Raw genomic sequence first — 24349 nt, 5'->3', positions numbered from 1 at the left:
TACCCCTTCATTTTTATTAACAGAAACGAATTTCAATTTGGCGTTAGTCTTGACAGGTTGCCTTATGCATCTGCGGTGTTTGTATAACCAATCGAAAATGGAATGGAATTTCATGAGATTATTGATTGATTTGCCATTGCGTATGAACTTTGAACTACTAACAGGTATGGATCAGCTACTTGTCCTGCATCAGGTGTTCTTATGTAGAATTAGCAATATGATTTTGACCTTTGTTCTACTATAGCTTTGTTCATATTTTCTGATATCCCTAGCTGAATCATATTCCAATAATTCGAGTTTAGGCCAATGTTGTTGGATAGCTCTCAATTCCAAAAGCTGTTTCGATGATTTTGTGTTCATAGTAATATGTAGATAATTCAGCACTGTGTCGGTATTGCTACCGACAACACACCGTATGCATTTATATAATACAAATACAGCTATAATTTTATACGGTACAAGCAATAGCTGATTTTAGCATATCACATATTATTATACAAAACACTTATAATTATGAACCAACAATACAAATACAACACATGAACAAACAACAAATGCTACAGTCTTATACATCACAACCAATAGTTAATTTTGGCATCACATTTATAACTATGAACCAACAACATCTGTGTGTTGTGTATAATAAGATCATGTGTTGTCTATAATAAAATCGTGTGCTGTTTGGATATATTACATGTGCTGATTGCTAATTGTTTCTTGACAATACCTTGATGTTTAGAAATTGAATCGTTCAAAAATTGTGTTGATTGACTTGTATCTAAATGAATGAATGATACATATCCTAACAATTTAAGCTTTCAGGTAAGACGGTTATTTTTGTCTAGCTCTTTGCCATTGAACTGATGGATTAATTTGTGAACTCTCCATAAAGTAGGCTTGAAATGCTTGTTTATTTAGCAATTATGTGATATGCACTACACTTAGGTTGTGTTTGTTTGAGTATTGAATTTTAAATACACTATTCATTTTATTTTTTCTTAAAAAAATATCAAATCAAACACTATTCATTCCATCACGTCAATACATTCCTATTTATATCACATCATAAAACTATTCAAATTCAAAATTTTTACGATTCAAATCCCATCTCAAAATCCAAACCCCCAAACAGACACACCCTTAAAAACAAAGGAACTTCAACAAAAATTTTAGAAAGGAATACAATTTACTTTTGGCTAAACACTCAAGCTATTATTGCAATATTCAACCAAATCACAAAGAATGGAGAAATGTAATCACAGCATGAATGCAATAACCAGAATTAGTTGCCGATGCAGAGGTTTACAGCAGCCTCAGCCTCCATAAATTAACAAAAAAAAAAATATTTTTAATTTAATTATTTAATTAAACCATTAATTAATAAGAGTTGGGTTTTAATTAATAAAATAAATGTATACCTATCATATTTATTTAACACTATAGTATACGGTTGTTCGATATAAATTATTTTGATATTGCTACAATTATGTTGAAATAAAATATAGAATACGGTCTCCATTATTTTCATAGTTATTTAAGATAAAATATCTTTGTGGTTATTATTATGGTTGTTCAAGACAACATATAGTCTCGATTTGAAGATAAACGAAGTTTCGGATATTGTTACGATTTTTTGCATAGTATAATCTCAAAAATTGTCATGGCGGGTTGAGATAACATATTTTTGAAAATTATTATGGCAATTTCAGACAAAGTAGTCTCAAAATTTTTCACGACAGTTCGAGACAAAATATAGTCACGAAAATTATCACAACAATTGGATACAAAATATAGTCTTAGAAATTATCACAATTGTTCGAGATAATATAATCTCAAAAAAGCTTGTGAGTATTTTTGAAACAATATATTGTCACGATCTTCTCTCGGTCATTTCGACGAGATAATTTGCCTCGCCATTCCATGACTTTCCAAATTGTCACAATAAAATGGCCACGGAAAAGGTTTCGAGACATTTACCGAGAGTACTCAATTAATTATATAAATGTCAAGACAATTTTTCTGAGACAATTTTATATATTTCCTGTAGTTGTTGTAATTTATTCTAAATAAATAAAATTTATGTTAAGTATAATTATTTTTTTATTAAATGATTCAATTTTTTATATATAATTTTATTTATTTATGTTTTATTTATTAATAAATTAATAAATTTTATTAAATGCTTTTATTATTATTATTATTATTATTATTATTATTATATTTTTCTTTCCCTACTTAACCAAACATAAAAATATTATTTACCCTCACCCATTTCTTATAACTAAATTTTAATATTCTCTCATCTTCTTTGTCTCTATTCTCTTCCGTTAAAATTTCTCCTTTATCTCATTTCAACCAAACAGACCCTATCTCTATTTAGAAAAATAAAATAAAATTAATGCCATGTCAAAATTATTTTAAAAAAATTTTTATAAATTGATCATAAAACCATGAACATATTGGATATACTGAAATTAAAAAACTTAAATATGATCAAATCAAAATTTAAAACTATTAAATCTAAAATAAATCAATCAACCTTAATCTAACCAAAATATTAAATTAAATCTAAATTTAAAATATCTTAACTATTGATATCGGATCGACGAGAGGATATTCCGGACAAAAAATTTGGTGCCGACAAAAACAATTTATTTTGTACTTAATTTTTCTATTTTCTATTTTTTAATTAATATTTCTTTTTTGTTTTTCGACTCAAATTGTCATTTTCTTTCAATTTATTAATTTTAATTATCATTTATTATTACTTTAATTATTTATAATTTTATTTACTAAGATTTTTCTGAAATAGGATATTGTTCGATTACAATTTCAATAAATTCATATCAACTAACTAATCTAAATTATAAATTAAAAAAAAAAACATGAATATTTAAAAGTTATTTTATTATTATTAATATATATTTTATTCTAATTTACATTATTTGTATATATCTAATTATTTGTTTTTCCAATAAACTTTTTTCTATATGATTTTCAATATCTATATACATTATATTTTTTATTATTCGATAAAATTTAATATTTAATATAAAATATTATTTTTATATTATATACACAATTTTTTATATTTTCTATAAAAAAGTATATTTGAAATTAAAATACTAAACAAACAAACTATAGATACTTCAAAATAATTTTATTTTATTTTTTAAATATTTCAGTTTGTTTACATTGTAGTTTTTACTGTCATAATTCCTTATAAATATTATTTTAAAAATATAATATATACAGAAATTAAGACAATATAATATATATATATTATTTAATCAAATGACTCAATTTTTCAATCTAAAATATTATTTTATGGTGTTTGAAAACAGATTTTTCGGAGAATTTTCAGCTTATTGTCGGCTAAAAAACTATTTATGTTAATATATATTTTTAGTTAATTTTTAAATTTTCTTTTATAAATTTGATATAAATATTATTAATTTATTTATATATACTATATATTATTTGTCACATAAATTTTTCTATTATTGATAAATATATTAGAATAAATTTATTTAAATTATAAATAAAAAAATTAATTAAAAATAACTTAATAAAATATATATATAAAATTTTTCTACATAATATTTAAAATATAACAAAAATAAATATTTTAATAAAATTTTTGTAATTTTCAATAAGTAATATTACTAATAAAAATTCTAAAAAATCCTATACAACGAATAATATAACTAAATATTTTAAAATAAAATAAAAATATCATTAATTATCATTTTACTTGTAAATAATTAATATCAAACTGCTATTTTACTAAATACTTTAATACAAACCGTCAATCAAATCAGCTAATCAAACTAGCTAATCCAATAGACTAACCGCTATCAATCACACCCTTTATATTACTTAAACACAATTCTCCCTACGTAACATAAAAAAACAAGGGTAAATTGTTTTTTCAGTCCCGTAACTGGATTCCCTTATCATTTTAGTCCCGTAAGTGGAGCCTGTCGCAAATTAGTTCCATAAGTGAAAAATTTTCGCTATTTTAGTCATCCGGCGCCGGAGATGCCCGCATGGCTCGTCAGAGGTGACCTGGCGGACACGTTGGCGGACACGTGAATTTTTTTAATTTTTTTAAAATTTATTTTTAATTTTATTTGTATTTTTTATTTTTTTATTTAGTCCAATTTAAAAAAATAAAATAAATGAAAAAAATAAATAAATTCACGTGTCCGCCAGGTGTCGCTGACCTGATGGAACACTTGGCGGACACGTCACCTCCGGCGAGCCACGCAGGCATCTCCGGCGCCAGAGAACTAAAACAGGGAAAATTTTTCAGTTATGGAACTAGTTTACGACAGGTTCCACTTACGGGACTAAATGATAAAGGGATCAGTTACGGGACTTAAAAAAAATAGTTTACCAAAAAAATAAATTCATTTCAAAACACTTAAATGAACAAACTGGATTTAAAATACTTTAAATTTTATATCAACATTTTCTATTTTTATAGAGAAAATGATGCATAGTTTGATTTGTAATTGATCATTTAGTCTGTTTTTAAGAAATATCTACAATATCTTTTAAATATGTAGAATTTACATATTAATTCTAATTAAAATTTTGATTATTTTTTTCTATTTTTCTATATATTTATATTTACTTAACTTACTTAATATATATACCTTTTAATATATATTTAAATATATATATTTTATTTTATATAATTTTTTTATATTTTTTTATCTTCGACCGTATCATATCATTTATTATTTTTTTTTTGGAAATATGATTATACATTCTAATCGCATTTTAATTTTCATAATTTATAATTCTTTAATTGTAATTAAATTATTTAATTATCTTAATCTTAATTTATAATTATTTTTACGATATAATGATTATTTTTTAATAATACACTTTTTAATTACTTACTAATTATACTATATATATATATATAATAGAGAGATATTATTCAGGGAGAGAGTAACAGTTTCACTTTTTACTAGGGGTAAATGATTAGTCATTTTGATTAAGAGTTTTTAAGGTGTGTTTGTTTTGTATTTTGGTTTGAAGTGATATTTTTTTATGTGACATATAAAAAATTGATTAGGTAATATAATAATAATAAGTGTATGTAATATATATTAATTTTTTTAAAAAAAAATATGTTAAAAAATTTTAGTTAAAATGACACACTTTAAATTTTACTCATTCTCCATTAAAGAAATTTTGAGTTTGTTTATTTCTTTTTACACACTTTTAAAAAAATTAATATACTACACGCTATTATTTTTATATTATCAGTATAATTCTTTATATCATTTTTTTTTTCCCAAACAAAAACACAAAATAAACACACCCAAATATCCCCAAAATTTAAACTCAAATTTACATAAACATTAGTTAACTAAACAAGGGGTATTCTTTAAACATTTTTTATTAGTATTATAGTATTATCTAAGAAGTTGTTGTATTTATTAATTATTATTAACAATCATTTTTCTTTTTTGTGATAAAATAATTTCACATTATTTATTTTTAATTTAATATCCGCAGTCTTAGTTTTTATGGCATTTTGCATAAACAAAAAATTAAGAAGTAATAGTCTCTCTGTCTTGGCTAATTTGTTCTATTTAGATTATACACGAAATTTTAGATACTATGTAATTAGAGTAATTAAGAAGTATATTAGTAAAAATAATTTTAAATTAAAATTAACATGACTAAATAGTTTAATTAAAATTAAAAAAAATTATAAATTATAAATTTTAAAATATAATTTAAGTGTATAATTATATTTAAAAAAAATCACAAATTAAGTGAGAGAAACTAAAATAGAAGTAATAGACAAATTAAGTGGGAAGAAGGAGTTGTATATTAGTATAAATACGAGGTAGATAAAAAATAAATACGAGGGAGTAGTATATTAGTATTATTGAAAAATAATACTCCATCCGCCCCACTCGAATGTATCCCTTTAAAGTTTTGTAGTAAATTAATAAACAATACTTATGTGTATCAAATTTGACATTTTTGTCTTTGAATTTATTTATAAAATAATTATATGTGTAATATTACATTTGTAATTTAAGCAAAAGTTAAAAATATTTTTATATTAATGTATGTTTAATTTTACTAAAATATATATATATATAAAATAGATATTTTTGAATGAAACATAGGAATATAAAAAAATAAATAAATTTAGTTGAGGACTAAGGACTAAGTAAGCTGAAAAATAAATAACAAATTGATTATTATATCTTAAAAACGGCACAAATGGTGTGCTCAAACATTTTAATTCAGTAGTTTGCAGAATAAGCAAATTTAATTATTTTTAATTAATATTAATTTGTAGACAACAATTCTTACAGAAATATACCTAATTTTTAATATCAAATACTCCATCCTCCCATTCTAAAGTGGTCATTTTGGAGTTCTACAATATATAAAAAAATAATAGTATTTTATCCAAGTAGAAGTATGTAAGAGGATTTTGATATTTTTGTTATTTGATTTTATGTATAAAGTAACTGTATGTCTATAATATATTTATTATTTATATAAAAATTAATATTTTGATATTAATGTAGAATTAATTTTATTAAAATTAAAAAGAAATACTTTGAAGTGGAATAAACAAAAATAATAATTATTTTTATCGTAAACAAAAACAAAATACTAAAAGAAAGTATTCCTAAGTCCCATAAGGGATGACCTAGTAGTATGAGAATAAATTTATGACTATGAAGTCATAACTTTATACCCTCAATTCCCTCCAAGTCACCTGTCATACTTTGCAGGCTATGCTCATTTCGGGTAGTGATTATAAGTTTCTTCGTCATAAAAAAAAATTAAAAATTAAAGTATTCCGTGTGTATATATATATATATAATGTAGAAAAATTTAGCATAAAATTGAGTGTAAAGAAGGATACAACAGGAGGAAAGAATCCATTTCTATGGCAAGGGGATGCACGAAAATAACCCCATTTTCGACTGTATTCAATTCAAGCTGTACAAACAAAACAAACTACTTCGTTAAACTGGAGTTATATTTTTCGAAAGGAAGCTTATCGAGCTCGAAATTGGCCCGTTCGCTGCCGGGGCTTCGCAGATCATTGCTGTCGGCTGTCTCGAGCTCACTCAGTGTTCTCTTAGCGTATGCGGTGAAGGCAACTACAGCGCTGATTGCGATGACGAACGAGATGACGTTGTACGCGATCTCTACGGCAGTCAGGCGATGGTGGCCGTATTTCACGTCGGCTAATGTCCTTATCAGCCGGCCACTGTGAAGAACGGCGAGTCTGAGCTTGAATAATAGAATAGAAAATATGGAGACGATGGAAAAGTAAAAAGTAAAAAGTACCTGTAAATGTAGACGAAGGATTCGGGTATCATTCCGGTGACGGACCCACAAATGTACGGCCAGAATCGCATGGTGGTGACAACGATTGCGTAGTTGAAGATTGTGTAAGGGAAGGGCGAGATTCGGAAGAGGGCGACCACTTTAAACTGATGGAACCAGCTTCCTTCTCCGGCTAATCTGATCATGGCAGCTTTCTGCGGCCATTTCTTCAACCATTGCTGCCGTAAAATTGCACATAAAAGATCGGTCAGTGACAATTAAAGAAGAAAATGTGGAGATAAGAGTTCTTTTTTTTTTTTTTCGTTATCACATACATGAATCCGGTCGCGGAAGAGTAAGCCAACAAAGTACGGTAGGATCATTCCAATTGTAGTTCCAGCAATGATTATGACGAATCCCAGGCCGTAACCGAATATCATCCCAGCTAGCCACATGGAAGGGCCGGAAGGGATGAGAAATACGGGGAACAATGCCAATGAACCTACGAGCACCAAAGCAAGGACAGGGCGGCCAAATGCCGTGGCTTCCCATTGCAAGATTGGATAAAGAACCTAAGAAGGAATCACCGATATTAGTTTGTAAGTGGAAAAACAGAAATGCAGAAGGTAAGTGTCTTAGAGGTTAAACATATATACACACAGAAAGGAAGACGAGTAGAGGTACCTTCTCTACGAGAAATGGGACCCCCCATTTTACAAAGATTAGAAGAAAAATCGCGATGATGGAGCACCATATTATGGCCTTCATCCACCAGGAACGAGAGCTCTTTCTTTCCTGTGTTTGCGAATTCAAAGCACCAGCTTCAGCCATCCTTGGTTCGTTTGGTATAACCAATCTTACATATTCGCTGTCTTCCCTTACTTGACCGACACTATCAGCAGAGCCTTTTTCTAATTCCTCGCTCGAATCTGGCATGTTCATTAAGACACCAGATGTCTGCCAGAGAAAGATATGCAGATGATTTTTGACAGGAATGGGGAAGAAAATTATATCACCATCACATTAATCCAAAAGAAAAAACATGGACAATTTATCTTACTGAAATTCCTGTTTCTTTTGATGTTGCAGTAAAGATTCAACTAAAAAAAATTCAAAACATTCATGATAGTAGAGAGAAACTGAAGGGATTCCCGACAGAATTTCAATGTAATGGGCATAATAGTAAAGTAAAATAACATAATCTTTACACCATTCTTTGATCATATATGTGCGCAGTAAGGTTTGAGAAATACCTTGTAGAGATCAGTAAGTCTATTTTCAAATATTGGGCAATCTAATTTAGCCGGAAAGCACTTATAAGGCCCGTTTGGTTGGATGGGTTTAGATTTGAGAGTGGATTACAAATGAATGGATTTAAATTACCTCAGATTCAAAAGATGTCATAATTAAAATTCATTATTTGGTTTCAAGAATATTCAAAATGACACAGTATTGAAGATTATTTAAAATATTAAAAGAGATAAATTTGAAATCCACATCTAATCCAGTGTATTGCCAAATGAAACTAATGATTTCTATAGGATCATTTGAAATGCTTTTTAACTCAAATCCCTCCAACCAAACAAGGCAACATATAATTTACCAAACCAACCTCCTTAATGATGAAGCACTAAAAGAGAAGTAATATCACCCACTCGAATAGTAGAATCTGAAGATGCCATTCCTCCATAAACCATATTGTGCTATTTACTCTTCCGAAGGAAGGTATTATTCTTTTATCTAATCAAGCATCAAATTAGCTTTAATAAGGAATGGTTTAGCAACTGATTTAGTCTATTGGGTGCTATCTTTGTGGCATCAAATTCGACATCCATTACAGGATAAGGTTTGAATCAAAATCCCAAAAACACAGATTACACAAATTCTCCTAGCAGCATACATAACCTAAAACAATTTGTCCAAGTTCTAGCATCATTTCATTCTCGAAGTTGATCACTAGGAAACACTTCTCAGAAACAAATCCATGAAAACTAACATCAGCTTATTATAGCCATTTTCATACCTAAAAACGATTTCAAGTAATGATACTACTCTGCAGAAACATCAGGACGCAAAACGACTCAAATTCTTCAAATCTTTCGCTCAAATACCAAATTCAATTCACAATTCCACGCACATTACATACGACCAACATCCAACACCATAAACCCATCTTCAAACCCTATTTCATTCTCCCCCTAGAAACGATCAATCTTTCCATCACAAGATCAACGAAATACAACAAACTCCAGCTCATACTTCAACAGCACAAAAAAGAAATAGACCGTAAAAAGAACTTACCTAACGAAAGAGATGGCAAATTGATCTCCGCCTCGACCCGCCCTCTCCCTTCTCAGCCGTTTTCGCTAAAATCCACCCTTTCTCCGGATTTCCTTCAATAACTACCCTCCTGTTCCTCTACGAATCAATTCAAACCACACGAATCGAAAATGAATCGCACTGCTCAGTGGGTGCATTAGCTATGGCAGATGTCAAAAAGGAAGAGCTGGTGGCGCACCATCGCCATTGAGGGCACCTTGGCTTTCTCCGTTCCTACTCGGCTTTTTACTTCTTTTCTGTTTATTTATTATTATTATTTTTTTTTAATACAGAAATTTGTTTGGAAATTAAATATGGGCCCAATAAAGGTCTGATCCATAGTGGCCCATAATATTTAAAAAGATTAGCCCAAAAGATGATAAGGGTCTTATTTATTTATTAATAAATTACTCTCTCCTTCCCACATTTGTTCCTTGTCATTTCATTTTTTAAAATATAATTATATATTTTAATCATATTTTAAATTTTATAATTTTTTTAATTTTAATTAAATTATTTAATTATCTTAATCGATAATTATTTTTAAGATACAATAATTATTTTTATTAATACAATTTTTTAATTACTTACTAATCATATTTTATCTATTCTAGTGGCTACAGTAAGACGCCTAAATTACATAGGACAGGGGGAACATTAGATTTAGATGTAAGCAAGTGACATGCAGGGTTGTCAAAATTAAATCGACCCGAAAAATCGAACTCGTTCGACTTGAAATTTTTTGAGTCCGGGTTTGAGTATTTCGGGGTTTGCAAAAAATCGAATCAATCCGAACCCGAAACGAAAAAATTTTGTGTGGTGTTTGAGTCGATCTGATAACTCGAAATATAAAAATCAAGTCAGGTTTCGAATTTTGTGATTTGGGTTGACCTGAAATTATTTATTATTATTTTAATTTATAATATTTTAACTAAAATTAAATTATTATTTTTTTCTTTTTAATGTTTTCGGGTTTGTTTCGTGTCGGGTTTGTTCGGATTTCGAATGACTTGAAACTAAATCAAGTTAACCTGAACCCGAACAAAAAAAATTCGTATCGTGTTCAAATCTAGGATTTCATGTCAAAATTTTGGGTTCGGATCAAAATCGAATTGACTATTTTTTTGTTATCCTTATAGCTCAACCTAACACAAACATGACCCGAAAACACCCCCTCACCGATATGTACCTTAAAAAGAGGAAAATAAATAAATGAAAATAAGAAATCGATGCCAGAGCATTGATGGTAACATACTATTTTCATTTCTATGATTATAAAATGAAGCAATAATAATAACAATAGTAAGTTGTTGAATTATTTATTTTGGAAGTATCGATAAATTGGCGGGTCCAGTTTTATTGTGAAATATGAGGTGGCGTCCACACCCTACAATACAATACAATACAGCTCCTCTGTCGGTGTCGGTGGACCAAATCAGTCCACAGACAACGGTGGGTCTTCCTCCCATCTTCAATTATTATTATTATTATTATTATTATTATTATTATTATATTATAAAAATATGTTCAATTTAATAAAATAAAAGCCAATAAATTATTGATTTTTCACTTTTGAACACACCAATTTCTTTTTGGGGGATATGTGTGCAGGATATACGAGGGATGAATGTTACTTGACAAAAAAAATATATATATATTTTGAATGAAACAAATAAAAAGAATAAAAAGAATAATATTTTTAATGAGACTAACAAAGTACATTTATTTGAAATATATAGAGTATATTTTAGTAAAATTTGAATTGTCTGTCATAAGTCCAAGTTTCTATCACATATAATTTGTCTAATTTGCAAAAATATCAAATTTTTTTTTTTATCAAAATAATTTAAAATTATAGAATTCTATGATTTGCATGCTGAAATTTATCCCTACCCTTATTAAAAAAAATATCATAATCTACGTGATTACATTGTGATTAATTTTGTAGATGACCATATTAATTTATATCTCAGCATATAATCCATACTCATAAAATGTTTCAGAATTCAAACTTCTTGGGATTTATAATTTTATATTTCATCCAACAATTTCTTTTATTAATATTTTCTTTTTATAAATATTATAAAAATATTACATTCGTCCCTTAATAAGTATTAATTTGCCTTATAACCTAAAAAATAAATAAATAGTACTTTCTTAAGACACAATGAGAATATAATATAGAAAATTATTTAATATATTGGGTCTTTTTCTATAGTAAAATTTTCTCAAATTTTAGTATTTTGATTATATTTTTTTCGAAAAAAAAAATATCTTACAAAATATTTTATAAAATATTGTTTTTATACTAATTTTAAATCATTTTTTTTTAACTCATCAAAAAAATCACACCTAATTTAATATACAATGTTATTTTTTATATTATTATTATTTATGCCTAACATGAAAAAAAAAAAAAAAAATTGTAAAAAAAAAGAAAAGACACAATGAAGAGATTTGGTGTTACCGACACAAAGAAGATGAAGTGTGGTTAGTAGTAAGGAATTAGTTAGCCTGTCACTTTCATTATTCAATTTCTAAATTTAAATAAAATAAAATAAAATGATTGCAATAAAATTAGAAATCATGACATTACATTAGATACACATCACACACTCCCTCCCACCTCCACCCACCTGCAAGCAAAGCAAATCCATTCTCATCTTCCAACCATGTACGGCCGGGATCCATGGGGCGGCTCCCTCGAGATCGCCGGCGACTCCGCCACCGACGACGACCGCAGCCGCAACCTCCACGACTTCGACCGCGCCGCCCTCTCCCGCCAGCTCGACGAGACGCAGCAGAGCTGGCTCCTCGGCCCCGGCGAGCAGAAGAAGAAGAGATACGTCGATCTCGGCTGCATTATCCTCAGCCGCAAATTATTCCTCTGGATCGTCGGCTCCATCCTCGCCGCCGCCGTACTCGCGGGATTCGTCACTCTCATTGTCAAGACGGTGCCCCGCCACCACCCCCGCCCTCCGCCGCCGGATAATTACACCCTCGCCCTCCGCAAAGCCCTCGTCTTCTTCAATTCTCAGCGCTGTAATTACAATTATAAACCCTAATCCCCAATTTCTCTCTACACACATATATATATAATGTATATAGTTTTTAATTTTCCGATTAATTTGGTGTTCTCTGAACTCACAATCAGCCGGAAAGCTTCCGAAGCACAACAACGTGTCATGGCGGGGGAATTCGTGCCTAAACGACGGCAAATCGGATTCGTCGACTCTGTTCAAAGACCTCACCGGCGGTTACTACGACGCCGGCGATGCAATCAAGTTCAATTTCCCCCAATCCTTCTCCATGACGCTCCTGAGCTGGAGTGTGATCGAGTACCGCGCAAAGTACGAAGCCGCCGGCGAGCTCAACCACGTCAAGGAAATCATCAAATGGGGAACAGATTACTTCCTCAAAACCTTCAATCACACCGCCGACACAATCGATCGGATCGTCGCTCAGGTAATCAATCAATCAATCAATCTCCATAACCACATAAATTCACCTTCTAATTTCTCTGCCCTAATTTCCCCAAATCAATTTTCCGGCAGGTCGGAAAAGGCGATACCCGCGGCGGATCGGAAGAACACAACGATCACTACTGCTGGATGCGACCGGAAAACATCGATTACGACCGTCCTGTTACAGAATGCAGCAGCTGCTCCGATCTGGCGGCAGAAATGGCGGCAGCTCTGGCCTCTGCATCCATCGTTTTCAAGGACGATAACAGAGCTTATTCACAGAAGCTCGTCCATGGCGCCCGGACTCTGTTCAAATTCTCGAGGGATCAGCGGGGCCGATACAGCGACGGAACGGAGGCGGAAGTGTTCTACAACTCCACCGGCTACTACGACGAGTACTTATGGGGCGCGGCCTGGCTCTACTACGCCACCGGAAATTCATCGTACCTTCAGCTCGCCACAACTCCCGGCATTGCGCGACACGCCGGAGCATTTTGGGGAGGGAAGTATTACGGCGTCTTTAGTTGGGACAACAAACTCGCCGGAGCTCAGGTAAGAACGACATTAATCTGATCACTTCCGATAAACTTCATTTCTAATTCATTGATCTGACAGGTGCTTTTGAGCCGGCTTCGATTCTTCCTCAGCCCTGGCTATCCGTACGAAGAGATCTTGAGCACGTTCCACAACCAAACTCGGATCGTCATGTGTTCGTTCCTCCCTTATTACACTACATTCAACCGGACAAAAGGTTCGATCATCTTGTCCAAAAACTTGCTAATCTAATTGTTAAAATATATTTAGAAAATATATATTATATTTATGCTAGTTATCTTATTTAAGAGATTTATAAAATTCTTGCATTATTTAGATGATTTGTGCGTTATTAGAAATATGTACGAATTCTTATGATTAAAATAGAGAATTTTAGTCAACACTAATCAATGCAACGATTCTTTGAACTCCCCAATGTTGTCGTGCTTTCGACAGGAGGTATGATCCAGTTAAACTATGGCGATCCTCAGCCTCTCCAATACGTCGTAAATGCAGCTTTCCTCGCTGCAGTTTTCAGCGACTACATGAGAGCTGACGACACCCCGGGATGGTACTGCGGCCCGCAATTCTACTCGACGGATATTCTGCGCGAATTCGCGCAGACTCAAGTGATACTCTTACCTCTAAACTAAATCAAGTCATTATCGTTCTTCGATCGTTACACCATATGTTTTTTATAGATCAATTACATTCTCGGCGACAATCCGAGGAAGATGAGCTACGTCGTCGGCTACGGCAGCCATTATCCGAAACACGTGCACCATCGAGGCGCGTCGATTCCGAAGGGCAAGAAGGTCGGCTGCACGGAGGGGTGGCGATACCGTGACTCGTCGAAGCCTAATCCGAATACGCTCACCGGAGCGTTGGTCGCCGGCCCCGACAAGCACGACGGATTCCACGATGTCCGGAAGAATTACAATTACACGGAGCCGACTCTCGCCGGCAATGCTGGCCTAGTTGCTGCTCTCGTCGCGCTATCGGGAGATAAGGATGTGAGCATCGACAAGAACACGATATTCTCGGCCGTTCCGCCTATGTTTCCAACGCCGCCGCCTCCGCCGGCGGCGTGGCGGCCGTGAGACGACGGCGGCGGACGGCGCCGGTTTGTTCTGGTCTTGCTAATTTTGGAGGAACAAAAATCTTTGGAGGAGGAAAGAAAGGATCACTGATCATACATATGAAAACCAAAGTTATTTTCTTTTTTCCTTTTTTTTTTTATTATATTTTTGGATGTCGAAGTGTGGAAATGGAAAATGGGCTCAGCAATGTGTACATAAAACAGACAGACAGTACCGGTGGTTCGTTAAATTTGTAATTTCAATAGTGTTTTACAATTTTTATTTTTTTTTGACTTCATATGTTTCCAATAAGGGATGACACAAAAAGTTTCTTTTCCCCAAGAAGCTATATAACCTAATTTAGATATAACTTATAAATTCAAGCTTTCTTGATAATTGGTGCAAAAATAATTTCGATAAGCCACGAGCTATAACATCTGTGTATCTGGCCAATCCTTAACAAGAATTAACATGACGTTGGATTTATTGGATCTGGCTATGGGCTGTGCTTTTTCATTTTAGTAGTGGGCCCATCAAACTTTTCTTAGGAAAAAAAAGGAAAAGAAAAACTAAAGCGACGTGAAAATGGATTCGTGCCAAATCTTACAAATTCGTGTTTTCGGCTCGTGTTTGTGTCGACTTGAGCTATGGGGTTAACAAAAAAACTCAACCTGATCCAAACTTGAAATTTGATCTGAAACACTAGATCCAACACGACATCAATTTGTTCAGGTCGGGTTATTAGTTTCATGTCATCCGAAATCCGAATAAACCCGATATGAACCCGACACGAAACATTTCTGAAAAGTTAAAAAAAAAAATAAATTAATCTAAAAAGATCATTTTTATTTTTATATAATTTTATAAAATAATATAAATATTATCAACCCGAAACACGAAACTCAAAACCTAATCCGATTTTTATATTTTGGATTATCAGATCAACCCGAAACACGACCCGAACACGACATGAATTTGTTTCGTTTCGAGTTTGAATCGACCCGATATTTTTCAAACCCAAAATGTTCAGACCCGAACCTGAAAAACTTTAGATCGAACGGATTTAATTTTTCGGGTTGGGTTTAATTTTTACACCCTTACCCAAACCCAACCCGGGAAGCTATAAAAAAATAAAGAATTTGAAATATTGTAGCACCCCTACCGAACATCATTATATATATATAATGGGACTTAATTTAAAAAGGAATTCGGCATCAACTCTTTGTAAGTTTTCCAAGATTCCCTCAATGAGGTAAGCATCACTCACTTATTTGAATTAACACCTTAATCAATCGAACTTGTCACAATTTTTGGTTTGTGTGGTTTATAGACTATTTATTCTAAATGTAATCTTATTACATTTCTGCAATGCTTTTCATTCGAGGGCGTACGGACAATTCGTAGCTGCTATTTGTTCGTCAGTGGAGCGGAGCAGTTGTATTCAGACAACAAAGAAATGGGAATTTTATCGAATAGGTTGTATGCATTATTATTATCATTATCATTAATGTCGTTGTTGTTATTATAATGGTTTCTTGACAAAGTCCTTCTGGACGGATTCGTTTTCATTTTCTTGTCTGGTTAGGCATTGTTTTCACCAAACACAAGAACAACTGTTCAACTGCTTCTTCTTTCTTTGGTTCTTTCAGACAGGAAAGAATCATGGCAAGTCTCTGGAAATTGATCTCTGCACTTCATCTGTTTCTCTCATGGTTTCTTGCTGTATTTGCAGCCACAGATTCCCGCGATCGTGAGTATTGTTTTCGATTCGATGATGTTCTCTATTAGTTTCGATATGATCGTCTGTTTTTATGAGTTTCGCAAACAATTCAGATGTTTTCTTACAACATATTCGTCTGATTTCTTTAAGTTTCAGCGCCTTAGTTAACAACTTATGTATGATGTATCGAAATCACTCTATTCTTTTGCGCGACCGCGCACATATATATATATACACACGTGTACGTATTCAACAAAGGAAAATCGACGTAGGATCTAATTGAATTTCGACGCAGTAATAGATAAGCACGAAAAGGATTCTTACGCTCTGATTTTTTTTTTTTGTGTGTGTGTGTGTGTGTTTATACACGCTTTCTGAGTCTTGATTCGATATCTGTTGCAGTGGCTGCTCTGAACGCGCTAAAGTCGAGCTGGAAGAACTTGCCGCCGAACTGGGCAGGCGGCGATCCTTGTGGCAGCGAATGGGACGGCGTAAATTGCACTGGCGCACGAGTGACGTCTTTGTAAGTCGACGAGTTACGCAACATTTCCATTCCTTGTGTGTTTCATCTCTCGTTGCTTCGATCGCAGAACGTTGGCTGGCGTCGGAGTCGAAGGCAGCGGGATCAGCGACATTTCGTCGTTAACCGGGTTACAGCTCTTGTACGTCATTATCGAAATCTTTTCGTCATTATCGACATCTTGTACGTTGATCTAGCAATGTTGCTTGTATATGTAGGGATCTTTCGAACAACATCGGTCTTAAAGGGACACTCCCGTCGTCTATCGGGAACCTGAAGAACCTCACAATCTTGTAAGAACATCGCCGTTGTTGTTCGTTCTTCTTCGTTTTCGTCGAATGAGTAACAATCAGTACTTCGTCGATGCAGGATTTTGGTGGGTTGTAGCTTTTTCGGTCCCATTCCCGATTCGATCGGATCTCTTGACCAGCTCGTGTACATGTACAGCGCCACCGCGATCGTAACTTTTGGGTGAGTTTTTTCAGCTTAGTCGAGGACTGAATCTTTCGTCGGGTTTCGTTTTTTGCAGATCTTTGAACTCGAATGGCTTCACGGGACGGATTCCGTCCTCCCTCGGCAATCTATCGCAGCTATCGTGGCTCGATCTCAGCATGAACCGGCTTAACGGCACGATTCCCGTCTCCGACGGCAACACTCCCGGTTTGGATAACCTACACTCTGCTCGACACTTGTATGATCCCTCGCTCGTAACTATTTCATCGTTACGATTCTCATCTATTCTTTCGACGCGGATCGATTTCACTCGAACTCGTTTCCGTGATTCGCAGCCATTTCTCGAACAATCAGCTCTCCGGGTCGGTCCCCGACGAACTATTCAGCTCGAAAATGAGCCTCATACATGTGTGAGTTCATCGTCATTGTTGTTTACTATCTCCTGTCGTTACAATTCTTCGGTATGACAACGCGACTCGTCCTGCTTCAGGATATTCGACAACAACCAGCTTACGGGGAATCTACCGTCGTCTCTTGGATCGGTAGCAACGTTGGAGGTCATGTGAGTGTCGTTTTTGCAGATTTTCGGACATTTACGATTCCTGAAACTCGATACTATGTTCGAATACCTTGTCGTTGTTGCAGACGCTTCGATCGGAATCTTCTCGATGGACCTATCCCTGGGAGTCTCGGCAACCTCACGAATCTAGCTGAACTGTAAGAATCGTATCATAGAACGTCATTCGACAATATGATAAATGTTTCGACTGCAGATTTTCGAATCCCTTGTTTGATCGGCGATCTGAAACTTCCTCAGGTACTTGTCCAACAATAAGTTCAGCGGATCTATCCCCGACCTGACGAACATGATCGCCCTGCAATATGTGTAAGAACTGCCGTAACTTCTTTTGTGAATCATCGTTCGTATTCATGCCGTTCCGTTTGCAGGGACATGAGCAACAACAGTTTCGACGCAGCAGAAGCTCCGGAATGGTTCTCGAGTATTCAGTCTTTGACAACGCTGTACGTATCTATATATCTCCATCCCTCCGTCTGTCTGAGACGCATTCGGATCGAGTTGCTCACTAACTGATTCAACTGCAGAATGATGGCGAACACGGCGCTTCGAGGGCAAATCCCGGTCGAAATCTTCAGACTTCCTCAATTAGAGACACTGTAAGCTCATACATAGGAAAAAACGAAAAGAAAAACATTTAGATCGAGCCCGTGCCTTGTCCAAATCCGATTTTACTCAAACCTTACGTTCATTTTCATCAGAATTCTCAGCAACAACGACTTGAACGGTACCTTAGACATCGGCGATCGCTACAGCAGCAACTTGACGGTCGATCTGCAGAACAATGGCATCAGCGACTTCCGGCAGAAATCAAACTACAATCTGGCAATAACGTAAGCTCTTTCTCACCGTTAATCTCATATCGAAAAATCAAGTTTGATCTCATGCTTTTTGTCCCCTGCAGACTCGCCGGAAATCCTGTCTGCAACTCGAATGGAGGAAAGGATAAGTACTGTACGATAGAGAGCCGTCCAAATACATTCTTACCGTTGAATAACTGTACGGAAACGTCTTGCCGTAAAGGGAAAGTTTTGAGTCCAAATTGCCGATGCTCCAATCCGTACACCGGAACTCTCCATTTCTATTCCTTTTCCTTCTCCGATTTGCAGAATGCGAGCTACAACAATATCCTTTACGGTGCTGTTATGACTGCTTTCCGCTCGAACGGGATTCCTGTCGACACGGTTCTCCTCAGTAATCCAGCGATAGATAGTTATTCTTACCTCAAGTTCCCGTTGCAAATATTTCCTTCTACAGTGGATGTGTTCAATCGAACCTCGGTTTCGAGCATGGGATTCATTCTCAATCGCCAACCGTTCCAGATTGAATATTTCGGGCCGTTCTTCTTCATCGATGAACCATATTGTTGTTTCGGAGGTAACCTGTAATGTTTTTGCAGTAGATCTTAGCTCGAGTTATAATATATGATGGGTATTAACTGTAGAAGTACCTCGTTAGGATCGAAAGAGTCGTCGCATGTTGGCATTATCATTGGAGCCGCGATCGGCGGTTCGTTTCTCGTATTTCTGATTCTCCTGGCTGGAATCTACGCTCTTCGACAGAAGAGGAAGGCAAAAAGGGCCATCGAGAAGAGCAATCCATTCGGTAATCTCAGTTCCGTAATTTGACAAACATCACAGATTTGTCGATATAGAGATATATATATCGATTATGCTTTCGAAATGAATGCAGCTTCGTGGGATCCTGCAAAAGAAAGCGGCGCTGTCCCGCAACTTCAGGGCGCGAAATGGCTCTCATTCGAAGATCTGAGGAAATCCACGAACAACTTTTCCGAATCAAATTGCATTGGTTCTGGAGGATACGGAAAGGTTTATAAGGGAACGGTCGTACCTGCGCAAGCAGTGGCTATAAAGCGTGCTCAACAGGGATCGATGCAGGGCGCCCTCGAGTTCAAAACAGAGATCGAGCTTCTGTCAAGGATTCATCATAAGAACGTCGTTAGCCTGGTGGGATTTTGTTACGAGCAAGGCGAACAAATGCTGGTCTATGAGTACATACAGAATGGAACGCTCCAGGATTGGCTCTCAGGTAACAATCTGCTCGTCGACTCTCAGCTTGTTCTACACTGAGTGCAAAATTTATTCAAAATGTGTGCAGGAAAGTCGGGATCATGGCTGACCTGGAACAAAAGGCTTGGTATAGCGCTCGATGCTGCCCGAGGATTGTCGTATCTCCACGAGCTCGCCGACCCTCCGATCATCCACAGAGACATCAAATCGAACAATATCTTACTCGACAACAATTTGAACGCCAAAGTCGCTGATTTCGGCCTGTCGAAGCTCCTGGGCGATACCGGAAAGGGCTATGTCACCACACAAGTTAAGGGGACATTGGTGAGTAAATGAATTACGTATTTAAGAAATGCAAGCCTGAATCTGCATAACATATACCTTTTCTGCTGCTTCAGGGATACTTGGATCCCGAATATTACATGACCCAACAGCTGACTGAGAAGAGCGACGTGTACAGCTTCGGAGTCGTCTTACTAGAGCTGGTGACGGCGAGAGCTCCGATACAGAAAGGAAAACACATCGTAAAATTCGTTCAGGAAGCCAATTTTGATCAGATTGTCGATCCAAATCTAGAGTCAGCGTCGAAACTTCCCGGTGTAGTCGAGTTTGTGGACCTGGCGATGAGCTGTGTGAGAGAATCTGCTGGAGAAAGGCCGACGATGGGAGAGGTTGTGAGAAAGATCGAGAACATAATGCAGTCGACAAATCTTGACAAGAAAATTGATCGACCGCTCTCTTCCTATAGCTTCGAGGAAACAACTGACGAGAGCCCTCTCCATTCTCAGGCTGCTGAGGTGAGCTACGGTTCGTTTCCTTTCCCAGTACATCGTCAATGAGCAAATCTATTCTTTTCACAATCGAAACTGCAGAAAGGAAACTATTATGCACAATACGACATTTATTCATTATGTTCTAAGGTTTATACGGCAAATCGAGCATAAACACATTCTGTAATACTATTGTATAGTTCGACGTGACAATATACATCGGCAACATCCAAAATTTTGACATTATAGAGTGTATGTATCATCTGGATTTCACTTTGATTCAATCAAAATATCATCAGATTGTTATCTCACAACATACATTTGCAGGAAAGTATTTCATTTCAGCAGAAGAATCAATCAGATAGTAGTGACAAAAAAAGTTACCTTGCAAATCACTATGAGTGAAGATGAATCGATATAAAAGGAAGTCGATCCAGGCGTAGTTTGTGTCGATCCAGGCAGACTTATCCCACGGCATCCATGGAAATTTTACTGCTCCCGGAAAATTTCTTAACTCCTTTATCTGCCATCATTTTCCTCACGACATCGACGCCGTCCCAATTGCCTGACGCTGCGTGCATATGCGAGAGCAGAACATAGTAAGAAGAACTCTGAGGTTCCAACTCAATAAGCCTTTCGGCTGCGCTTTGCCCCCTTACGTCATCTCCATGCAATCTACATGCGTTAAGATACGCCGCCAATATCATCGAATCAGGCTTAACAGCCATGTTTTCCATAAACTTCTCTGCCTCTTCGAGAAATCCCCAACGCCCAAAAAGATCGATCATGCAGGCACAATGATCTGGCCGTGGTTGAATCCTGTAATCATTAATCATACTCTCGTACAACTCTCGACCTTCGGGTATCATTCCTGCGTGACTACACGCAGTTAAGACGCCAAGGAATGTAACTTCATCTGGTCGTACGCCGGCGCGCTTCATCTCATTAAAAATCTTGAGAGCACTTTTAGCGTAACCATTTTTTGCGTATCCAACAATCATCGAGTTCCATGAAATAACATCTTTCTTGCTGATCATTTCCCCGAATACTTGTGTCGAACTATTCATATCCCCGCACTTCGCGTACATATCCACCAGCGCACTTCCTGTCAGCTCGTCTCGATCATAACCAACATGTAATACGAATGCGTGGATCTTCCTACCATCCTCTAACGAAGCTAAAACCGAGCATGCTCGGAGGACACTAACAAATGTCGCCTGGTCAGGCTTGACGCCGTGGCTGCACATTCTTCTGTACCAATGTAAGGCTTCTGGACAATGGTCGTTTTGAGCACTTCCTGATATCAGAACAGTCCATATTACGGTGCTTTTCGTGTCGGGGAGCTCGGAGAAAAGATTAACTGCATCTGTATCTCTTTGAGAACTCACATACATACCCAAGAGCGAGACAGATAAATATTCGTCGACAAATGAGAAGCCAAGCTTCACGACGAAGCAGTGAAGTTGCACTCCGAAATGCAAGTGAGTGTCACCAGAACATGCCTCGAGAAGAGTAGCAAAAGTGACTTCCGAAGGCTGCAGTTCATCCCAAAGCATGCGCTTGAATATATTTACGGCCTCTTGTAAGCTGGATTCGGTATGACCCGAAATTAAAGCATTAACACAAACTACATTTCTCTTGGGCATGCTGGAAAATACCGAATCCGCAGCTTCGACTTCTCCACACTTGCAATACATGTCGATGAGCGATCCCGCGGCGTAAAGACCTTTCTCTAGACCATACTTAACCAAAAGACAATGTAATTGAATACCTGTGGAAAGATCTCGCAATTTCGCCGTAGCACTGAGTGTGCTCGATAAAGAAACCTCATCAGGCACGATTCCCTCCGACATCATTCGGAGAAACAAAGATAAAGCTTCTTGTTCTTGATCTTCTTGAACATACCCGACGATTATTGCATTCCAAGAAACACGATCGCGCTCTCCTATCCCCTCAAATAACTTTCTTGCATCGAATAGATCCCCACATTTTGCATACATATCCAATAATGCATTTTGGACATATAAATTCACTCCATACTCATTTTTAATGATGACTGAATGTAATCGACGCCCCATGTCAATATCTCCTAAGCACGCACACGAACTCAGCACACTAGTGTAGGTAAACTCATCAGGTTGAAATCCTGATCTTTTCATGTCTGCAAATAACTCCAAAACCTCATGAGCACGCCCATTTTGCGCATAACCTCCGAGCAATGCATTCCACAAGACATCATTTTTCTCGTCCAATCGATCAAACACCGCTCTTGCAGCATCGAGTTTTCTACACTTAGCATACATGTTAACTAAGCCACTCCCTGCATACACATTTGAGTCGAGCCCCTGCTTCGCCGCCCAACAATGGACCTGCAGTCCATATTCATGATTAGCTAAAGTTGCGACTGCACTCAATACACTCCCTACCGTAGAACGCGTCGGTTTGATGCCTGATTCAATCATTTTTCTGAAAAACTCGATAGCCTGTTCCTCATTACCACTTTTTACATGCCCTGAAATCATTACATTCCATGCCACAATATTAGCACTAGGCATTTGTGAAAACAGATGACGAGCATCCTCTAGCCTTCCTTGCCTCACACAAGCACTCAATACAGTCACGAACACGACATGATCTGGAACAAGACTGAGTTTTTGCATCTGATTGAATAATTCCATCGCCTCTTTTGCCATGCCGGCTTGAGAAACACCTGAGATCATAGCAGTCCATGAAACTGCATCGGGTTTTGACGAATTATCGAATATCCTCTTAGCTAGAATCAAATGGCCACACTTGGCATACATATCAATCAATGCTACCTCACAATATGCATCAACTTCAAACCCTAATTTCATTACAGCACAATGCACTTGCTTACCAAGCTCCAAATCCATCAATTTAGCACAAGCTGAGGAAACAATCGCAAAACTGAATACATTGCCTTTTACCCCTGACCTCCACATCGATCCAAAACCCTCCCGGACATCCTTAAACAACCCTTTTCTAGATTTCATAACCATAATCGAATTCCAAGCCATCTCATCCCTTCTCTCGAGGTGTAAGAACACCTTCTCCGCGTAATCTGTGTGCCCACATTTGGAATACAAATCCAAGATGGAATTCCCCAATTTCGGGTGTGATGAAACCCCAACTCTTAAGCTTTTGGCATGGGCTGTTTTCGCTGTCTTCAAGGAAATATCGAGTCTTTGCGGCATTTGGTCGAGCAGTTGGCGGGCTTGGATTTTCCTGCATTCTTGCAAGCATATTCTGCTTAAGTGATCGCGCAAAACGAGTTCGTGCACCAGAGGTCTTTGAGTTTGAGAATCTTCGCCAACCTGAGCAGTCAGAAATCTGAATCGATGATTTGGGTAATAATTCGACTTCAATTTAGGAAGCCTAATGCAGCAGTATGACAGCATCGGCTCTGGCATATGCAAAAGAAAAGCTTCTACAATCACACTTATATATACGAAGGTTGTATCTAGATACCTCCCCTCATTCCCAGAGGCCAGAGTATGAGAATTGAAATAACCTACTTATAATTATCAGTAATGCAT

The 24349-nt window shown here is 35.8% G+C and overlaps 4 protein-coding genes and 1 long non-coding RNA gene across 8 annotated transcripts; 2 read left to right on the top strand and 3 right to left on the bottom strand.

Moving 5' to 3' along the window:
* Positions 1-6874: 6874 nt before the first annotated feature.
* LOC127261981 (uncharacterized) lies at positions 6875-9889 on the bottom strand. Its single transcript, XM_051290431.1, has 5 exons — positions 9628-9889; positions 8011-8283; positions 7662-7898; positions 7348-7565; positions 6875-7267 (listed from the first exon to the last, which is right to left on the bottom strand). The coding sequence occupies exons 2-5, from the start codon at positions 8266-8268 to the stop codon at positions 7012-7014; spliced, it is 969 nt and encodes a 322-aa protein (XP_051146388.1). The 5' UTR covers positions 8269-8283; positions 9628-9889; the 3' UTR covers positions 6875-7011.
* A 2353-nt stretch (positions 9890-12242) lies between these two features.
* Positions 12243-14998, top strand: LOC127262513 (endoglucanase 25-like). Its single transcript, XM_051291227.1, has 6 exons — positions 12243-12687; positions 12800-13110; positions 13200-13661; positions 13725-13860; positions 14100-14272; positions 14345-14998. Exons 1-6 carry the CDS (start codon positions 12318-12320, stop codon positions 14741-14743), a joined length of 1851 nt encoding a protein of 616 aa, XP_051147184.1. The 5' UTR covers positions 12243-12317; the 3' UTR covers positions 14744-14998.
* A 945-nt stretch (positions 14999-15943) lies between these two features.
* Positions 15944-21102, top strand: LOC127262302 (leucine-rich repeat receptor protein kinase HPCA1-like). Of its 3 annotated transcripts, none has more exons than XM_051290931.1 (20): positions 15944-15974; positions 16107-16198; positions 16308-16472; positions 16845-16965; positions 17033-17104; positions 17181-17255; positions 17332-17403; positions 17492-17653; positions 17751-17825; positions 17906-17977; positions 18061-18132; positions 18233-18301; positions 18364-18438; positions 18520-18591; positions 18694-18825; positions 18897-19369; positions 19451-19597; positions 19685-20041; positions 20111-20346; positions 20421-21102. In XM_051290931.1, exons 1-20 carry the CDS (start codon positions 15970-15972, stop codon positions 20859-20861), a joined length of 2985 nt encoding a protein of 994 aa, XP_051146888.1. In that variant the 5' UTR covers positions 15944-15969; the 3' UTR covers positions 20862-21102. The 3 variants fall into 3 exon arrangements, with proteins under 3 accessions (XP_051146888.1, XP_051146890.1, XP_051146889.1); XM_051290933.1 differs by having other exon boundaries at positions 15958-15974; positions 16372-16472; positions 20421-21101; XM_051290932.1 differs by lacking the exon at positions 15944-15974 and having other exon boundaries at positions 16018-16198; positions 16372-16472; positions 20421-21101.
* LOC127262305 (uncharacterized) lies at positions 18455-19939 on the bottom strand. The gene is made up of 5 exons (XR_007841117.1): positions 19844-19939; positions 19443-19758; positions 18842-19374; positions 18679-18766; positions 18455-18589 (listed from the first exon to the last, which is right to left on the bottom strand). It is a non-coding gene; the product is annotated as an uncharacterized LOC127262305 (long non-coding RNA).
* Positions 20835-24280, bottom strand: LOC127262303 (pentatricopeptide repeat-containing protein At3g09040, mitochondrial). Of its 2 annotated transcripts, XM_051290935.1 has the most exons (3): positions 23671-24280; positions 21177-23502; positions 20835-20888 (listed from the first exon to the last, which is right to left on the bottom strand). In XM_051290935.1, exons 1-2 carry the CDS (start codon positions 24221-24223, stop codon positions 21257-21259), a joined length of 2799 nt encoding a protein of 932 aa, XP_051146892.1. In that variant the 5' UTR covers positions 24224-24280; the 3' UTR covers positions 20835-20888; positions 21177-21256. The 2 variants fall into 2 exon arrangements, with proteins under 2 accessions (XP_051146892.1, XP_051146891.1); XM_051290934.1 differs by having other exon boundaries at positions 21177-24280.
* Between the last annotated feature and the right edge of the window lie 69 nt (positions 24281-24349).

Source organism: Andrographis paniculata, unplaced genomic scaffold (assembly GCF_009805555.1).
Source record: "Andrographis paniculata isolate CXL003 unplaced genomic scaffold, ASM980555v1 Contig65END, whole genome shotgun sequence".
NCBI classification, from domain to species: Eukaryota; Viridiplantae; Streptophyta; class Magnoliopsida; order Lamiales; family Acanthaceae; genus Andrographis; species Andrographis paniculata.
Note: the sequence above shows the minus strand (reverse complement) of the source record. Positions and strands in the feature narration are given on the sequence as shown.

Excerpts from the sequence above, each read along its gene's own strand:
- LOC127261981 (XM_051290431.1), bottom strand. The coding sequence starts at position 8,268 with ATGAACATGCCAGATTCGAGCGAGGAATTAGAAAAAGGCTCTGCTGAT. Across the intron at positions 7,899-8,010 it reads TCCCATTTCTCGTAGAGAAG|GTTCTTTATCCAATCTTGCA; the intron begins GTACCTCTACTC and ends ATTCCTTCTTAG. Across the intron at positions 7,268-7,347 it reads TCCTTCGTCTACATTTACAG|TGGCCGGCTGATAAGGACAT; the intron begins GTACTTTTTACT and ends CGTTCTTCACAG.
- LOC127262513 (XM_051291227.1), top strand. The coding sequence starts at position 12,318 with ATGTACGGCCGGGATCCATGGGGCGGCTCCCTCGAGATCGCCGGCGAC. Across the intron at positions 13,861-14,099 it reads TACATTCAACCGGACAAAAG|GAGGTATGATCCAGTTAAAC; the intron begins GTTCGATCATCT and ends TGCTTTCGACAG. Across the intron at positions 14,273-14,344 it reads GCGAATTCGCGCAGACTCAA|ATCAATTACATTCTCGGCGA; the intron begins GTGATACTCTTA and ends TGTTTTTTATAG.
- LOC127262302 (XM_051290931.1), top strand. Across the intron at positions 16,473-16,844 it reads AGCCACAGATTCCCGCGATC|TGGCTGCTCTGAACGCGCTA; the intron begins GTGAGTATTGTT and ends TATCTGTTGCAG. Across the intron at positions 18,592-18,693 it reads CTTCCTCAATTAGAGACACT|AATTCTCAGCAACAACGACT; the intron begins GTAAGCTCATAC and ends CATTTTCATCAG.
- LOC127262303 (XM_051290934.1), bottom strand. The coding sequence starts at position 24,223 with ATGCCAGAGCCGATGCTGTCATACTGCTGCATTAGGCTTCCTAAATTG.